Source organism: Pagrus pagrus (assembly GCF_965226575.1).
Source record: "Pagrus pagrus genome assembly, chromosome: 8".
Taxonomy (NCBI): Eukaryota; Metazoa; Chordata; class Actinopteri; order Spariformes; family Sparidae; genus Pagrus; species Pagrus pagrus.
The window spans coordinates 4,152,352-4,170,180 of record NC_140192.1 but is presented as its reverse complement, the minus strand read 5'-3'; the positions used below and the strand labels follow the sequence as shown (position 1 = coordinate 4,170,180).

Here is a 17,829-nt window from a genome sequence, read left to right as displayed (position 1 = left end):
AAAATAGAATTTGTACTATTTAAATTTACAAATGAGAAAATACAGATTAACTTAATTTGTCAACACTACAACTTAAAATTGAATAGTTAATATAGCATCATTTAATTGAAAATGGAGGATGGTTGGTCGTAGTGCAGAGCGCCCGGATAGCTCAGTCGGTAGAGCATCAGACTTTTAATCTGAGGGTCCAGGGTTCAAGTCCCTGTTCGGGCGATAGCTTTTTGGTTTTTTAGTTCAGGCTACAGCCATGCTGACGGCGCTGCGAGTATGTCATACAAAGATGGCTACTGTAGTCAAAAGCCGTCTTATCATGACTGTCTTACTCTCAAAACTGACTGTATCTATATCTTCTCCGTCTTTCGCATTTTAATCGGTCTCTAGTAACAGTTCAATCGTTGTTGTTTCTTCTTCGGGCAGCAGAAAGTCACAATGAATCACTTTGTGAGTTACTACAAAGAAAATACTATCGCCCGAACAGGGACTTGAACCCTGGACCCTCAGATTAAAAGTCTGATGCTCTACCGACTGAGCTATCCGGGCTCTGCAGAAAACTTTATTGACAGTTCGTCATAACGACAAAACTCAATCTTCTGGTCTTGTTTTAGTATTTGTGAGCACTTGGTTCATTCATGGGAAATGTGCTGCCTCCAGCGGTGGTGTTCAGCACAGGTGTGTTTCACTATGTCTGTGAACGATGTCATGCTGCAGTATGCTGCCACATCTTGTCCTTTACATCTCTCTGTCTGAGATCTGCCACATTTACACTGTTACAATGCAATATTCCCTGTCTGTATCTCCCAAGTATGATCACAAAACATGACATTATTATACACTATTATAAATAAAGTTTCTTGTTATGCTCTTTGGTTATTGTCTCCTATTTTATATTTTCATTTGGCAAATAAATCAGCAAATCGTGTGTATAACAGGTCGTGTCTGTTCTGTCGAAAAGGAAATATAAAGAGTGTCCACATTAGGAGATATTTCTGTTTTTGTTATTGTATATTAAATACAGGTGTGTTCACTGCTTAGACCTGAAGAAGACCACCTCTGGTTATATGATCAGTCAGAAGTTGTTTGTCTTTTCCAGAGCATGCTAATGTGTTCACAATGATAATGCTAATGTGCTTTTGTTACAGAAAGCTTACCACGTGTGCTAACACTTGCTAATGAGCAGTAAACATAAATAAAGTGTGAGGTTAATGACAATGTCTGTAGTATTGTTGACCTGATGATGGTGCTACATGAAAAGTTGAGCTTTAATTAGTAAAACGCACATTACAATAATGATGAATCCATTTTTAATATTTTTATTATAAGAACATATACCATTTAATATATATATTTATATATATAAATGCACTCTGAGTATAGAATCTTGATTGTTTTACAGTAAACATTTAGAACTGGCCAGGAAATAAAAAATATCAGCTTTACAAACAAAAGCAGCATCTGAATGAAAAAAAAAAAAAATGAAACAAGGAATAAATAAATAAATAAATACTGTGGCAAATAAAATGTTACAATAAATTAAAAAAAACAGGTTTTCTGACAGCAGTTAGCATTCACAAAGAAACACCGATAGCAAAAGCAGTTCATCTTTATACCACATTCATGGAGCAACACTTGAAGACCAACTGAGTGAAGTTTCAGGCGATGAACGACCGTCATGAATGTCAGTAACTGAGACCAACATTTGGACTAATTCAAGGAAAAGTAAACACATCTATTGAACGTCCTCACCGTCCCCGAATCTGCCAAAACCATGAATCTGTTTCCATCATAACATCTGGTCGTTTGCAGTTCATTTAAAAAAATGTCCTATTCCTTTCGTCATTTCATCCCTGTGTTAAAAGGATCTAGAGGTGCAAATGGAATATAATCAGTCAGAAAATTATGTTTTCATTAGTGTACACTCACCTGAAACTAAGGGCTAGTCCACACGTACACAGGTATTTTTTGGAAACATGGTTTTTAAGAAACTAAACTGGGCATGCGCGTGCCGTTGTAAACCGGAAGCAGATTGTATACTCCGGTCGGTTGCTTTAGTTAGAGAAAATACTACGAACGAGGCAGTGAAAGGTGGCTGCTCTTCACAGAATCGTTGTAAGGAGTCTTACAATGTCTCTTTTCCATCGTCTCGGTCTCCGTCTCACTAAATATAACGTTTATCATCCATTCCATCACCATACAAACTCAAATACTCCGTAAACGTGTGTGTATCATTTCCAAAAAAATCTCAGTTTCTGCCCGTAAAGACATAAACACTGAAAAATGGAGTTTCTGAATATCTTCACCCTGGAAGGAGTTTTTCCAAAAGGTCTGTTTTATGTGTACAAAATGCCGAAATGCATAGAAAAAGCTACATTTTGAGAAATACATGGGGAGAGGGCCGAGATTCCTTGTGTTTTTATTACCTTACAATGAGCCTTTTATATCTACAGAGGGAGCCTGGAGGGTCCTCTTCCACCGAGAGTCCACCATGTTTTCTACGGCAGCCCAGAACGGACAAACTAAACGCTGACTCGAGAGAGAGGGCCATTCGCATTTTACACATTTTTAATGGCCACCATCAGGAAGGGCGAGACGAGGGGCGTTCAGTTAGTCGCAGTCTGCAGTCACGCCGCTAGATGTCACTAAGTCCTACACAAAACACTTTATCTGATCTTCCTAATTCATAATCATAGTAAACATTTGATTCAACAGACAGGCGGCAGACGTTAGAAGACAAAAAAAATCAAGGTGAGTAAACTGCACAATTTACAAAAATATACAGCGGTTCACTGGATAACGAAACACAACTCAAGAAGACAAATCAGGCTTGTTTGCTTTACATAAATCTCTGCCCAGACATCCATAAGTCCACTTAAAGATTTGGTTATGATTTTACAAGAGTTAACATAATATCATTTTTTTTAATAAGTTAAACACAGTTTTCTCTCAGTACAGTACAGTTCACACAGAACAAAGACATAATATTTGGCAGACAAAGGCAGTTTCAGACATTGAAAAAACACTGTTGGATGCTAAATCACTGACTCGGTGCTAAAAGCTAAAATCATCATTAAACGTTTTGTGTGTGTGTGTGTGTTAAACATAACCGAGTTTTGGGTTGTTGAATTGCTTTTGGACTGCAGTGATCCAGCGTGCTCTGAATCCGTCATCAGTGGAAATTAATTTGACGTTTTGGGTGTTTAAAAACGAAAAAACAAAAAAAGTCTGCTTACATTCTTTCCTTCATTAAGGTCGAGGTATACGGGGACGACTCGCGTGTATTTAAAGTTCACTCTTGTAGACTTCGACTACTAAAATAACTATTATAAACTATTATCACAATGTATATTTCTCATAAATATAGTCTCTGCTTGAATTCAGCTCTTGCATTTTGGTTTTGAAATGTGCAACTAAGACCTTCTTCTATCTCAAAATATTAAGTGCACTCGGATTAAGATCGACACTTAGGGGATTTCTGACATAAAAATATTTAGGAATTAAAAGAAATTTGTTTTTTTTCCAGATACATTTTTGTTTTTGCACTTGAACATACTGACAAATATGAAGCTTAATATTCTCATACACCTGCTGACAACACAAACAATACAGAGAATAAGGCTCATAGCAGCAAACTGTGATTGTAAAGGCCTTGTGTAGTGTGTGTGAAGTGTGTGTGTGTGTGTGTGTGTGTGTGTGTGTGCGTGTGAGCTCATGTGTGTTTGTCTCTTTGTGCTGCTACAGCCGATCACACTTTACTTGGAAGGAGAAAGAAGACAAACAGCACAATCACTTGTTCTCTATCAGCATCTGCACCTTGCACACCAGATCTCTGGCCTGGGTCAGGACCTGCTTGATGTTGTGGTGCTCGGCCATTTCTGAAAGAACAAAAGAAAACAGAGCAGGTTCAGTTCTTCTTACCGGCGCACGTCAGAAATAACCTCAGCTAACCTCAAACCACCCGCTGAATATGTTTCATTAAACATCTGAACAGATGTGTCAGTCCAATAAACTGAAGTCCTGAGAGAGGGATGGAGATTTTATTTGTTCTTTGTGTAAGTAAGTAATTTCTTATACCAGAGTTTTTTATGGCCATCGATGCATCATCTGCGAAACCTGCACAGCATCGATGTTTTATAGTCAAGTCACATTTTTATTTCAGCCAACATCTAGTTTGGAAATCCATTTATCATACCGGTGTTCTGCTCACTGACAGCTGTTCTCCCCCCGGCTGGGAACAAAACCAAGTCAGTCAGAGGAGCTTTTTGGCTTTGTAAAAAATCTGAAATCAGGGAGCCGACTTCATGCGGCAGAGAAAGAAAGAAAAAGCTCCTTCAGAGCCACAGGCAACATTATGCAGTTGTTGCGACAGGTCAAAAAGTCACCCCTCCCCATGAGTAAACTTATCTTCAATGTGTAGAATAATTGGCGTGCCCGTTCAGCAGGGACGAGAAGATGTCTCTGTGTTTTACCGTTGAAAAACTTAATGATGTCGGTGAAGTCCATGTTGTTCTCCAGGATGATGTCCCTGTAGATCTCCACCAGCGCCAGGGCGATGAAGAGGACAAAGTGACTAGAAGAGACACACTTGGCGGCCCAGATGGTTTCCCAGACTGCGAACACGTCATCGTACACCAACTCTGAAAAAAAAACAAAGCACGAACAAAGCCGTGGAAGTGTTTGAGGGCGCGGATGAAAGGCGAGTGAAGTTATCAGAGAGTGGAAGCAGGTGTTTGCTGGGATTGGTGAGAGGAGATACTGAGACACCAAGGTGAGAAAATCTACAGAAAACAGAGATATACATCTTCAGTATGAAGCATAATTAATTACCAAACCAGTTCATGCCAATTCATTCATGAGCAACTCCCAGGAATAGGTTTCCAAAAATATTACCGACTTCTAAAATCCTTTCCAAGCGTTAATAACTAACTACATGTCTTGTTAGCAAGCTGCCAAGCGTGTTGTTAAAGAGGAGCGAATCTTCTACTTCCTCTAATTGGCACAAACTCTTTCGCACCACGCTGTCACTTTACCTCGCTTGAAGTCGAGGAGGAACCAGCGGTAGCAGAAGTAGAAGTGGGTGTAGTCTCCGTTCTGGTGCATCAGCTCGAACAGCTCAGAGTCCAGGATCTTATGCACACAGAGGGGATCAGAGGAGATTCAGGAAAAAGAAATAATGAGACTGGTTGTGCAGGAGAGGTGTGAAAGAGTGGGGCGTTTGCAGCTAATGAATGGATTTAAGTGGTAATGAATGTGTAAAGACTTCACTGGTGCTGCATTACCTGGATTAGAGAGCGCATGTTGGCGAAGTGAGTGTCCATAGCTCCTCCGTGCGGAAAGTTTTGATTCATTCTCTTCATGAGCTCCGTGAAACAGCTGAAGGCCATGGCCTCTGAAAAAAGGAGCAAGCAGAGGGGAGAAAGTGAGTGGGCAAGCTGCTCCGACAAAAGCTGTAAAAATACACCAGATGTCAGAGAGGAGGGAAGAATGAAACATGATTCAGTGTGTTGACTCACCATCATCCAGAATGACAAGAAGTGGAGCCAGCAGATCACACATGCCCTGAACATAACCGATGTCAAGGTGCCTCCAGATATAACTGGAAATATGAAACCAAGAGAAGTGAACACGGCTGTTTTTATCATACGCTGCTTTAGAGGTGTGAAAATACGTTTTCCAAAGCGATATTCACCATTTATCAAACCGACTACCCTTCAAGTGCAAAAATCTATTATTACACCTCACGTTGACATGATTTGGCTTCACTGAGGTGTAAATATAATTTGGTTTTGTCCTCTGATATTCTAGGTGTGAAGGTGCTATAAAGAGAAAAAGGCCTTAATCTTCAGGTTACACATACAGTATATAGCTTCATATTTAAAAAAAAAAAAAGCTATTTAATTTCCAAAAACCAGGATCGGACAATTTTCAGCATGATCGGCCTACAAGCCCAAAGAAAAAATATTAAAACAAAATATTTTATGTTGTTTACATAATTTATGTGCACTCGTTTCATTTGAGCTCAGTGTGAGAGCCTTAAAAGCATTTTTCTGTCATTTACAAACGCACTTTCTACTGTCTTTCTCCTCTCCTCTGCTGCATTAATATTAATATTAATACATTTTTCATTAAAGAAAGGTTACAAAAATGTTTATGTATTTTGTCAAATATAGTTCCTGGAAAGAAAGAACATCGAAATCAGCTAAAACAGGAATCAGCAGGTCGGATCTGAAAAATATCTCTAATACCTAAATCAATAAAGGTCTTTTGCACAGAGGAAAAAAAGATATCAGGCTTTCTGTACACAGCTAATAGTATCAGTTCATTGTTCGTTTTGATATTTTCATGTTTACACTCTTTATTAAAACCCTGGTTCTGTCAGCGTGTGTTACCTGCACATGATGTTGCGCAGTTTCTCCAGATTGGCCGGAGTGAAGTACCAGTAGTTTCTGTCACAGCGCTGGACATCTTTTTCAATGCGGTGCAGATTTAATGTGTACAAGTCCAAAAGCTCTTGCTGAAACAAACAGAACAATGAATACATTAATAAAAGGCTCTTTATTGGGTTGATTTACTTGAGGATGAATTAATTTGGACTTTAAAATGTGTCTGCTTACAGAAAAGGGGCCCCCAGCCAATTCTTGAGAGCTGGCTTCATGCTTGGTGCTCTCGGACCCGGCCAGAGAGTCAAAGTTGGGGTAAAGGCTCTCCATCTCCGGCTCCTCAGACAGGATGGACTCTGTGCCCTCTGGACTGGGCTTTCCCTGCTCCTCCTCCACGTGAGCGGCCGAGTCGTCGGAGAGAGTCGGTCCTTCGCAGCGTCCCTTTCTGCTCCAAGGCACCATGGAAACTTTGGCTTTGGGGATCTCCTCCATCTCTATGGCTGAGGGAGACTCATCAGATTCGGTCATGACCTCAACGTCGTCTTTCTGAGGGGTAAAGTACGATTCTCTGGCTCTGGAGACCCCGGCGTCTGCTGAGAAAACAAGGGTCTTTTTAGCTTCAGGAGCCACGGGATCTATCGATATATCTTCTTTCCTTTCTGCCAATAAAACCTCTTGCGGTTTACATGTATTTGATTCGTCCACTGCGTTTGTTTTTCCTTCGTTCACAGTTGTTTCTGCCTCGAGCTGTGATGTATCCTCATGGGGCATTTCTTTTTCTGTTTCTGATGTAATTCCTTTAATACCTGCAGGTGCATCCAGGTCTTTCTCTTCACACCCCTCTGTTTTAATCGCTCCAGACTCCTCAACAGTTTTCAGTTCCTTCACCAGCCCCTCCTCCAGTGGCTGTATCATGCCGTCACCTGTCGCCTCAGTCTTGGTGTTTTCTGCAGTTTGGGTCACATCAGGCTCTTTCCCCTCCTCGTCCTCTTTGTCCCTCGCTTCACCTTTCACCTGAGCGTCCTCTGTCAGACCTTCGCTCTCCGTCCCTGCAGGCGCCGGAGGGACAGCTGCAGACCTCGAGGTTGAGTCGTGCGCACCGCTGTCCTCCGTGCTGAACGAGCCGTCCGACAGGCCGGAAGTGACGGAGAAGTTGCGGGAGGAGGGATGTCCGGAGTCTGGAGAGCTCGTCCCGTTCTGCAGAGCTCCGTTGGGCATCTTTGGCACCTGTTTGGCCTCTTCGCTCTTGGGCTCCGTCTCGATCTGGTCCACCTCCTCCACCGACTCAAACACCTGAAAGAACAAGCCAAAGGGAAGCAGGCTAGTCCAGGGGAAGGGATGGGAGGATGTGAAGAACTAGCAGGAGAGAGAATGCAGGAATGAGGAGTATTGGTTCGAAAAAGTTGAGATGACATGCATTACTTTAGTCGTATATTAGGAAGTGAGTCATAAAAGATCAGGAGCATCATGTAACAGAAGTGCTGTTCAGTTTGTCTGGAAGACTAAAATAAAAACACCGTCTGTTCGGGTCGTAGTGTGGTGAATATTTGTTACCTGCGTGCTGCTGCTGGAGTCACTCTGCAGGCGAGTCAGACTCTGTCTGTCTGAGCTCTGGGGGGACGGGGACTGGGCAATAAAGACATTCAGGCCCAGACATTATTATATTATAATATTTCATTGATATACAGTCTTATTATACGTTGGCTCATGTGCTCAGCTGACATTAAAGGGATTCTCCAGTGATTTGATGCATGAAAAAGAAGGGTAAAAATAAAAGTTCATTGCATGGATCAAGTCCCCAGAGCGCTTTATTCTACGTATCTTCGATAATGCAACCTAAACCTCTGAATCTAAGTGTGTGTTACTGCTTCACCTCATTGCTGACGGTGGAGTCATGGTGCATCATCTTCTGACTTGAACCGTCCATGCTCGCTCCTGAAGAGCACTTGGCTAACGCTGCAGCGTGGTGCTCCTTCTCCCGCTGGCGAACGATCTCCTCACAGCGGAGCCACTCACACATGGTCTGCTGGTAGCACACTCGCACCTGTTCATCCACCTGGAGAGAGGGATCAAGAGTCAGTCATTCAGAAAGAAGATGCTATAGGAGCAAAGCCACAACTGTGGGAATGACGAACCTTATTCCTCTCAGCTTCTGACATTCCAAACTGGTAGTGACCGAGCAGGAAGGGCCACACTTCCTTACGCAGCGAGGCGTCCACACCGCCGAAGTAGACCAGACGAAGCAGCTCCTTCTCCTCGTACGCCTGAAGACACAAGATCAATACCTTAAAGGGGCAATTTATATAAGAATTGACGACCTGCCATATTCATACTCAAATAAGGAGCAGCATATCGCCACACTGCCTCTAACTGTAGCTACTAGTTAGCTCAGTTAGCCGTGAAGCTAGCAGTCCAGACTGGGAGTTCGGACACCTGATGTGTGTTGGTGTTTGCTCCGCTAGCAGAGGAGCTTTAGAGCTCTATATATACATTTTTTAAATATAAATATATAAATATAAAACGCCTGTTACATAGTTACGTGCATATGTTATTTCTTTGCATTACTTTTTCACATTTTGCAGACCTTTTACCTGCACAAAAATGCTACAAAACACAATAAAGTAAAGGTAAAAGCCCAAAAAACATAATATGACCTTTACATTAAGAGGATTTATTTGTGCCCCCATTAATTATGAGGCAGATTTACATGGGTTTTATAAGATAGCTCAAAAGTAAACACATTTATAGTATTAAGAGTATTTGGTGGAAAAAGTAATCCTTTTAAATTAAACCACTTATCTTTCAGGCCTTCGGTCATGAACGTGAATCAACTGTCTAATATTTCATTGGTATTATACAATTATTAAAACAATACAAAACACAGAAAGGACTTTAGATAGGAAAATTATTCGCTTATTAAACATGTAAAAATGTTTTTTATGTTCAGGTCAAACTCTCCGTGGCTCCTGGGAAATGAAACGTCCAGATAAACTGTACAGGCGGGCTGTGTGACTGACGGCTCCATTAGCTACGCTTCATGCACATTGTTGTGAGACTAATGATGTGAGCCACATGATTAGTATAGGATGAACATGGCTGAGACAGAAGAGTGACAGAGTGTGTGTGTGTGTGTGTGTGTGAGTGTGTGTGGACAGCATATGTCGCAGTGCCGTGACAGCGGCGGTGCTTACTGTGCGGTCCTGGAGGAACGTCTGCCACACGTCTGCGGTGAGCCCTTTGTAGGCGTCGCGCGGCACGTCGGGAGCCACGATGGTGTGATTGACGAGAGCAGAGAGGTGAGTGCGCACCGTGGACAGGTGACGGCAGTACGCCAACCCTGGTGGACAGAAGTGTTAATTAGCTAATGCCTCTGCGGATGTTAGTGATAATTAAAACAAGGATATAATGTACCACATACTGATATCTAAAGCAACATTATGTAGCCTTCTCACCTTAAACTAACGCCTTCAAAATCATTTCAATGGTACAGTGTCTTGTAATAAAGTGAATGGTGTCTGTCTCAGCCACTCCGCCCCCCCATTTATTCCAGTAGATTGCCTCAGCTGGCAGCTGTGACACAGCTTCAACGTAATCCCTTGGGAACTTCGACTGTCAAAGATACGACCACTTAAAGTGTTTGTTTTAGCCACCGACAGGCTGAGCTTGTTATTCTGTGTCAGACAACATTACAGAAAGGATTCTTACTTTTGGTTAAATAATAAGATCCTTTTTGTAACCAGAAACAGTTTCGCTCTGAAATGTCATGAGAGATAAGTTGTAGGAGAGGGAGTTTGGAGTTTACCAAGAAGACCTGCCAGCAAGAATTTGTTTCCAAACTCCTGGCTGACGATTGCATTTTTTGACAATCTAGGTGAGGCAACAACTGAAACTGAAAACAACTCACCTCTCATGAGATTTAAGCGCAAGACGTCTCCTTGGATGAGACTCTGGTGATGTTTCTGGTTACAAGAAAGGATCCTACTCTTTAAATGTCTCTCACTATTGGAATAGTTCCCGTAAAACACTTAAAATAACAACCTCAGCCTGTCAGCGGCAAATACAAACACTTGTAGCGGACGTAAATCTGTCAGTCACAGTTGGCCCTAAGGATTATGTTGCAGCCTTGTCGCGGCTGCCAGCTGAGGCGAATTACTGGACGGACCCCAAAACCTTTTATTCTAAATATGAATCATTTACACACAAAAACATAAGTAAATATAGGGCCATGGTTTAAAAAATACTGGAATTCCCCTTTAAGGCTTGTGAGTGTAAACAGCAAGCGATCACATACAGCCGTAAAACGCCCGAGAGATGATCTGATACTTCATGTTGTCGCAGAGCATCTTCAGAGGAGCCCTGCAGGAAGATAACAGCACAGAGCGCAGAAGACTTAATGCAACTTTTCTGTTCTCGTTTCACAAATGTAATCATCTGCTGCATTATACGAGATGCTGTAGCTAATGTGGATGTTTATAACGGTGTTGTAGCGAACCTTTATCATTCAAATGATAACCTATTGTGCTGCCGTATAGAGCAAATTGGCTCAGCAGCTTTTTCTCACAGCCTCCAACCATTTTATCTGCCGTGCTAATCACCTCATTTTTCCAACACGTTTCCCTGTCAGTGAGGTAAATGTCACATAATTGTCTTCTAGTTAATTGCAAGGTTCTTGAATCTTTGCTTCCTTCCCAGTTCAGGATTTCTCGTTGTGCACTAAGGGATGTCAGATGAGTGTGTGTTTCCCTTCAGCAGTTTCCTCATCCCCCATCTAAAAGCGACTCAGTGTAGCTTGAAGTGTTTTTCCTCTCACCTCTCGTGGTTGCACCCCTTGGGCGTCGCCCCGTCAGAGAAGCTCCCATGAGAACAAGAGGAACACGAGGACTTCCTGAGAGTGGGGTGCCACATCGTAGCTCCCTGATCCATCAGGTCTGGAGGGGTCACTGCAACATGCACAAACACAAAACGCTTAAAAGATTAAAATTATGCCGCTCGGGGGGCTTTCAAGAACAATTGCATTTGCACTTCTGTGATTTAAAACACGGTCGGAAAACATTTTGCATAAGCAGAATTATGCTGATCAATTGTGATCTGCTGAGAGCACTTCAGAGGACAATATTGTTGGTGCTTGATTCCTGTTTGGGCAAAGATAAAGCATAAAGACAAAAACAATTATGCAACCAGGGAACGATGCGCAATTTGAAAGCATGAAGCCATCGTACTCAATCACATTATCGTGAGAGAAAGATGAATTGAGCGAGAGCCTTTTTCCCAGCTCAGGAGCCACACTCGATCAATCAGCTGTTCACCCACTGGCGGTTGAAAGGTTACCGCGCTGTAATGCAGTAAAAAAAAAAAAAAAAAAAAGGTGTGACACAAGGTAGCAGAGAGTGGGAGGGGCTTTAATAATGGGACACATCAATAAACTTTGCCAGAGGGCGCAGGACAGGCCGAGAGGATATTAGATGCAAGCGAATTAAAGGGAGCGAGGCGAAGCTGACAGACGAGCCGAGGTGTGACAAGTGTTACAGCTGCTTCCTGTGAGTGAGGGGGATTCTTCCAGACAGCCGCGGGACCTCTTGGGAACGACCAGGATGCCTGTTTTGCAGGGGGACTGTCCGCTCAGGTGAGGGGAGAGGGAGGAAGTCGGGTGGGGAGGATGGGTTACAGTCACTGTAACAAACAACGAGCAACATTTTCATAAAAAGTGCAACGGCGCGGAGAAGCCCCTCGTGGGCGCTGCTCATATTAATTTGCGTCTGGGAATCTCACCAAACTCTGACTGGCTGTTTGGAAAGAGGATGCGGAAGACGTAGTCTGTGGCCTCGTCCTCCTCCTTATCGGAGACCGACTCTGTGGATCCAGATCCCTGAGGAACCCTCTTCCGCAGCTTGGGAAACACCTTTCCCTGCGATTGAGAATATAACTGTGATTAAACTAAATGCCAACAACAAAACATTTTCCAACCATTAGAGCCCCGCCGAGCACTCAACGTGAATTAAAAATGATGAGTGTCCGTATGCTTGAGCTTATTAATAGAGGCTGAACATGTGTGGGTGGGCTTTCATTATCCAGTTTAGCTGCAGATACAATGCTTTTCACAGTCTGACAAAATCATCCATTCATTAGAGGAGGTAGCTCTTGTGTGGTGGTGCAGAGAGAACATCAAGTCATGCTTTCATCAGTATCACTCCGACTAATGAATACAACCGGGCAGTGCATCTATTTCCAAATCCAAATGTCTTTCTTATTGATTTATTGATCGGATAAGGCTGATTTAGCGCTTCCTCTTCTCGGAGAATGCCTATTATACATATCTGTGTTTGGCAAAGGAGGACCTTCTGTTCTGACCTTTCCCCTCTGGGACCAGAGTGGAGGGTCCAGCTGGCCGTGGGGAAGCAGGCCGTTCTCCAGGCACGAGAGGAACTGGAGCAAGTGGCCTCCTCTGGGGAAGCGAAGCGGAGGTCTTTGGATCCCATCCTGACTGACCAGCACCACTGTCCCCCCACTGTCAACTAGAGGAAGGTACACACAGGAGATGATTACCTTGTTCAATCATGCGTGATGATGTTTTATTGACGGCTACGTTTAATTGCAATGATAATAAATTGAAAAGGCCGTAAAAACACGTGAGTTCAGTCAGACAACTCCCGATCTCATTACTCCCCGCAGATATGTTTACACAGAGATACTGGGGAGTGATGAGCGAAGACATCTTGAGCCACCCAGTCGGAGCCTGGAGGTGGATGCCATGATGATGGTGCTGCAATACTGACGCAAGAGACGGGCAGAGGGAGAGTTGGGAATTTTTGGGAAATAGACCGCCAAACTGGGAGGGTGTGTTTCACAGATGAGTCTGAGGAAGGGGGCGTGTCACATGTGTATAACGGTGCAGCTCGAGTTGTCTGCCTGAACTGAGTCGCAAGGGATAAGGATAAAGGATAAGTTCACCCAAAAAAAGGACAATCAGTCATTAATTAATTGAAAGTCGAGCCTGTGCACCCACTACAGACAGCTTTTAGCTTAGCCGTCCCATCGTGTGGACTCACCTTGTTGGTGACAGTGCAAGTAAACTATCTCCTCTAGAGGGATCGTCATTGCATAGTCCCAGTAAACACTGAAAAACATTGAATAAAATACAGAGTCAGTAAAATAAAATCCAAGACTAGACCAGCTCAAAAACAAACCAAGTGTGTTCATCAAAACCTCACGCAACATTAATTTTTATAGATCATAAAGAAGGCAGTCAGGAGTGTGCACACAGATGAACGGACACACAGTTGACTACTGCAGTAATCGATTTTTTTTGGGTGAGAGAAACCATGTGCAGGCACAGGAACATAACACGGTTTGCTGGTTTGAGAAATGTCTTACATTGTCTAAGTCAATAAACCATCTACTGGCTGCTGGTGTGCTGAAAATAGGCCTCATCAGATCGGCTGCACACTGAGCCCCTGAGCCACACACAAACACGCTGCATTATTCAGCAACAGCCGGGTTTTAGACAAACAACAACAACAAAAAAAACAAAAACTGAAGAAATGATGCAGAGCGTTTACTTGTCCTTGAGAAAGCACAATAAACATCAGATTATCAGACAGGGATTGTTCATATTGTCAGACGCCGGCTTTGTAGACAGACACAATCACCATAATTCATGATTCATCTGCAGCTGGATAATTTTGCACCTGTGTTCATAGTCCAAGTCTCCGACGGAGCCGTTCATCAGCTGATTGGGCGTCCACTTCAGGGTCATGATGTCAGCGTTCTGGTGCAGAGAGAGGTAACCAGGGACGGCCTCCATGTCATCCCTCTGAAACAGCCAACGACGATGGAGGTTTTTTTATTCGATATTACTTCCAGGGAGTTTCATATCTACATATATGAGTGATCAAGAGGAATCAAACAGTTACCGGTTGTACAAGCACATTGTTTTTGCCAAACAGTAGCGTGACCCTGTTGTTCTGATGCAGGGACTCCACATATTCACGAGCTGATGGCGAGGGGGAGGGGCGTTCATCCATGCTGCTGCTGGAGTGCCGCTTCTGGATCTGAACGACACGGACACAAAATATGTCGTATCAGATAATAAAAACATCGTGACTCCTTGCAGAATGATTCACAGCCAGCCAGTAAGAAAATGAGAAATATAGCATTCGTTGATGTGCATCGCTGCACCGTCCCTCGTCTACTTCTGCACATACATACACAGCAACACACGGCTGTAAAGTGTATTGTGGTGTTGTAAGATAGGCCGAGTTGACCTGGTTTGCTGATATGCTGAAGACTGAGCAAGTGCGAAGGTCTCAGAAACAGTCTGTTCTTTCTCCTGGGATGTGCTGTGCTTCACTTTGCACAGTAATCATAGCAGGTCCTCTTTAATCACACAGACAGCAACTCAGAAGGGAATATAACTGATCAGATGCACCAGTGAAACTCTGCCTGCCTGCTAATAAACCGCAATATGTAATATCTTCTTTACGAGTGGGATAGAATAAAAAAGAGCCTGGCACTAACTCTGCTGTTGTACTTACACACAGTGTCGGCCTCTTTGTGGGAGAGTCCTGTCTGCAGTGGCCACCGTGGATGCGGTGTCTCTGCACCAACTCGTCAGCAGACGGGTCGGTCCAGAAGTGGTCGGCCGTCTTCATCTTTGTGTACTCCAAAGCACAAGGTCCGACTGTGACAACGAAGGTGGACAGTTAAACAGTGCACACCAGTGTTGGGGTCAAGACCAACTCAGTCGAGACCAAGTCAGACTGGACAGAGTCAAGGCCAAGACCAGTGCGAGTCACACAATGCATGATGCACAATGAAATGTGGCTCTTGAGCTGAATGAGCTCAAGAAGATCCACATTTGCAATAAAAACACCCACAAACTGATGAACATTCCTTACATTCACCTCTTTTATTGTCTCATCAGCAATGTCTTGATAAAATAATAAAAGATCACGGCAGATATTAATTTTATGTGTCGAATTTTACTGTTTCACTATCGAGCTAAGAAAATAGATTTTTTCGTGCAGGCATCAGGTTTTCTTTTTTACTATGACACTGGTGCAGACACCGCTGAAAGATTTCTGTAACCTGATGATAAGCATCGGATTAGCTTAAAGATCAATGAGCATTAGTGTCGTCAGAAATATCCAAATATACGTATCGATTATGAACGCTAGCCACAATTCACGCTCTCTTCTCTGACAGCGAGTGGACACACGCACCTCTGTACTGCCCTAACAGCTCCACCTCCTCGCAGAGACACACAGTAAACACCCATTAAGGTAAGTTCTGGTTTTGTAACGCCTCCTTACAGGTTTTACAAATCTACAGGTGGTGGTCAGCTCAAAGAGTGATTGTTTTTCTGATCTGAATACTTTGTAGGGACTCGAAGATGTGAAGATAATTTTAAAAAATCACAAGCAAAAAAGCAAAAACAAAATTTAAACATGATGTTGTGAGGCTTTTTTTGCTTTCTTGTCTTGTTAATCAAGCTGAGACCTTAATTCAGTCCCCAGCAGCTGTGCTTCTGGCTTGACAACACTTTAAAAAAAACTGATCAGTGCTCACTGGTGGGGAGCCAGTGAGGGATTAGTGTCTCTGAACAGTCTACAACCTCTTCTGGTAAACAATTGAAGTTTGCAACAACAAACGCTGCAGTACAGGAGGAACTGGCTGTGAGTACAAATTGGGAGAAGGACAGAAATAAAAGGGGAACCGTAATGTTCTTGTAGTGGGTACTTACACTGTCAATAAAGGAGACAAATGCTTACAATGTCACATAATTACCTAACAAAGAGGCAAGGATAGGTCCGTCCACGGGGTCCATTAGAACAGCCTCTTTCTCGTAGTATTTACTGGAAGACAAATGTGAAAGGGGCATTTTGTTCCTGTAACACAAACAGATTTACAGACGGACATCGGCCCCTTTCTTAACGTACCTGCTGTTCTCCACCAGGTAGAGAACGATCTTGTCCAGCACCTTCTCAAACAGAGCCGTCCGGATCCACAGGTTCTTGACCCCCTGCGGGTTGAGGCTGGGCAGTCGCGGTATCTTGCGGAAGCTGTCTTGACTTTGCAAGCTCTGGCTTCGTCTGCAGATGACGAGAGTTTGAATTTACACAAAACTAGTACAACATGTTTTAAAAATTCCATTAAGTAAAACTGCAGCCACATTAGCTTAATGGCATCAGTGATTCATCGTTCATAAAAGCTCATTAACATGAATTATTTAAAAGCCTTTCATATTAAAAAATCGCCCTTCAAGTACGCAGACAGCCGTTTGTTTGATTCGCTGGCGCGGTGCTTTGATGTACGCTTTGAAGCCTGCTGTGATGTGTGAGGACGGGCTGTGACGTGAGCGTCTCTCACTTTGTCTCGATGATCTGCTCGTGCTCCTGGGCCTTCCTGCACAGCTCCTCGGCCGGGGCGAAGCTCTTCCCCACCTTCATGAAGAGCGCCGCTACCTTGTTGCTGCGCAGAAAGCCTGCCGCTCGCCGTTTCAGCCCGTGCAGGACACACGCCTCCACCGCAGCTGCGTGGACACAAACACATGGTTGCTTACACTTTATGAACACGAGACTGACATGTTAAGTTGTTGTGGCAATAACATAAAGTTGCCTTTTTACACATCCAGAATGGAGCAACACTAGCATTAGTTTATAGTCTTTGTTTCTGACCACATGAGAAACTCCAGTCCAATATTCATTCTTCCTTTATCTCTGTTTTGGTCTCCGCCAACTACTCAGAAAAGTATCAAACTCTGGCACATTAACTCTGTAGACAATCAGCAGAAAGATGCCAAAACAGTCCGTAGAGCTAGATACTAAAGCCTTTATTTGTAACACTTGAGGCAAATATTTTGTGCCATAAAATGTGAATTTGTGACATATCATTTTACAATAAATGCAATTCTGTGGCACAAACATATTCGTCATACATCCACTGCAATTAAATTCACAGTTCACTCGGTGCTGCCCTGCAGGAAGCCCTGGGTTCAATATTATAAATAAACAATGGCGATGCATTTGTGCACATGTCAGATGTCACGTGACAGTGCAAAGTGCATGTCCGCTGTAATTATGTGTGCTTGATATTGTTTCATGAAATGTATAATTTTAAAAAGCGCACAAAAGCAAACTGGAATTACTTTACCTCACATTTCATTAATAAACATTTTGTAGTATGGTAAGTATCGTATTTCCACACATCTGATATGGTATCATGTTTAGAAATTTGAAATCAATGCAGGCAGCCCCATGGCAATTCAATATAAATCAGGATAATATTAAAGGACTGTATGTTACGGAGCTTTTTTTAAATCAAGTCACAGATGTGAGGATATTCACATATATAATAGAATGGCACTCAGTAGAGCGCATACCTCCACCAAGGCCAACAGTCCCCTTTAATTCAATCAAGCCTAATCCAGTATCAAATAAATATATATTTAAATCCGCAC

At 43.0% G+C, this 17,829-nt stretch overlaps 1 protein-coding gene across 2 annotated transcripts in view; it reads right to left on the bottom strand.

Annotated features, from left to right (window-relative positions):
• Window positions 1–1,289: 1,289 nt before the first annotated feature.
• sgsm1a (small G protein signaling modulator 1a) overlaps window positions 1,290–17,829 on the bottom strand; it is a 28,452-nt gene continuing 11,912 nt past the window's right edge. Inside the window, exons 4-25 of one of the 2 annotated variants that reach the window (XM_084359148.1) lie at window positions 16,740–16,902; window positions 16,310–16,462; window positions 16,158–16,225; window positions 14,906–15,051; window positions 14,285–14,422; window positions 14,060–14,184; window positions 13,421–13,488; window positions 12,723–12,886; window positions 12,144–12,279; window positions 11,185–11,314; window positions 10,666–10,730; window positions 9,566–9,711; window positions 8,510–8,638; window positions 8,248–8,430; window positions 7,929–8,000; window positions 6,609–7,667; window positions 6,384–6,508; window positions 5,508–5,590; window positions 5,274–5,383; window positions 5,025–5,121; window positions 4,464–4,631; window positions 1,290–3,869 (exon numbers count right to left, since the gene is read on the bottom strand). In XM_084359148.1, the coding sequence (XP_084215274.1) occupies window positions 3,781–3,869; window positions 4,464–4,631; window positions 5,025–5,121; window positions 5,274–5,383; window positions 5,508–5,590; window positions 6,384–6,508; window positions 6,609–7,667; window positions 7,929–8,000; window positions 8,248–8,430; window positions 8,510–8,638; window positions 9,566–9,711; window positions 10,666–10,730; window positions 11,185–11,314; window positions 12,144–12,279; window positions 12,723–12,886; window positions 13,421–13,488; window positions 14,060–14,184; window positions 14,285–14,422; window positions 14,906–15,051; window positions 16,158–16,225; window positions 16,310–16,462; window positions 16,740–16,902 (3,617 nt within the window). In that variant the 3' untranslated portion in view covers window positions 1,290–3,780. The remainder of the gene's footprint in view (window positions 3,870–4,463; window positions 4,632–5,024; window positions 5,122–5,273; window positions 5,384–5,507; window positions 5,591–6,383; window positions 6,509–6,608; window positions 7,668–7,928; window positions 8,001–8,247; window positions 8,431–8,509; window positions 8,639–9,565; window positions 9,712–10,665; window positions 10,731–11,184; window positions 11,315–12,143; window positions 12,280–12,722; window positions 12,887–13,420; window positions 13,489–14,059; window positions 14,185–14,284; window positions 14,423–14,905; window positions 15,052–16,157; window positions 16,226–16,309; window positions 16,463–16,739; window positions 16,903–17,829) is intronic. The other variant, XM_084359149.1, reaches the window with a different exon arrangement.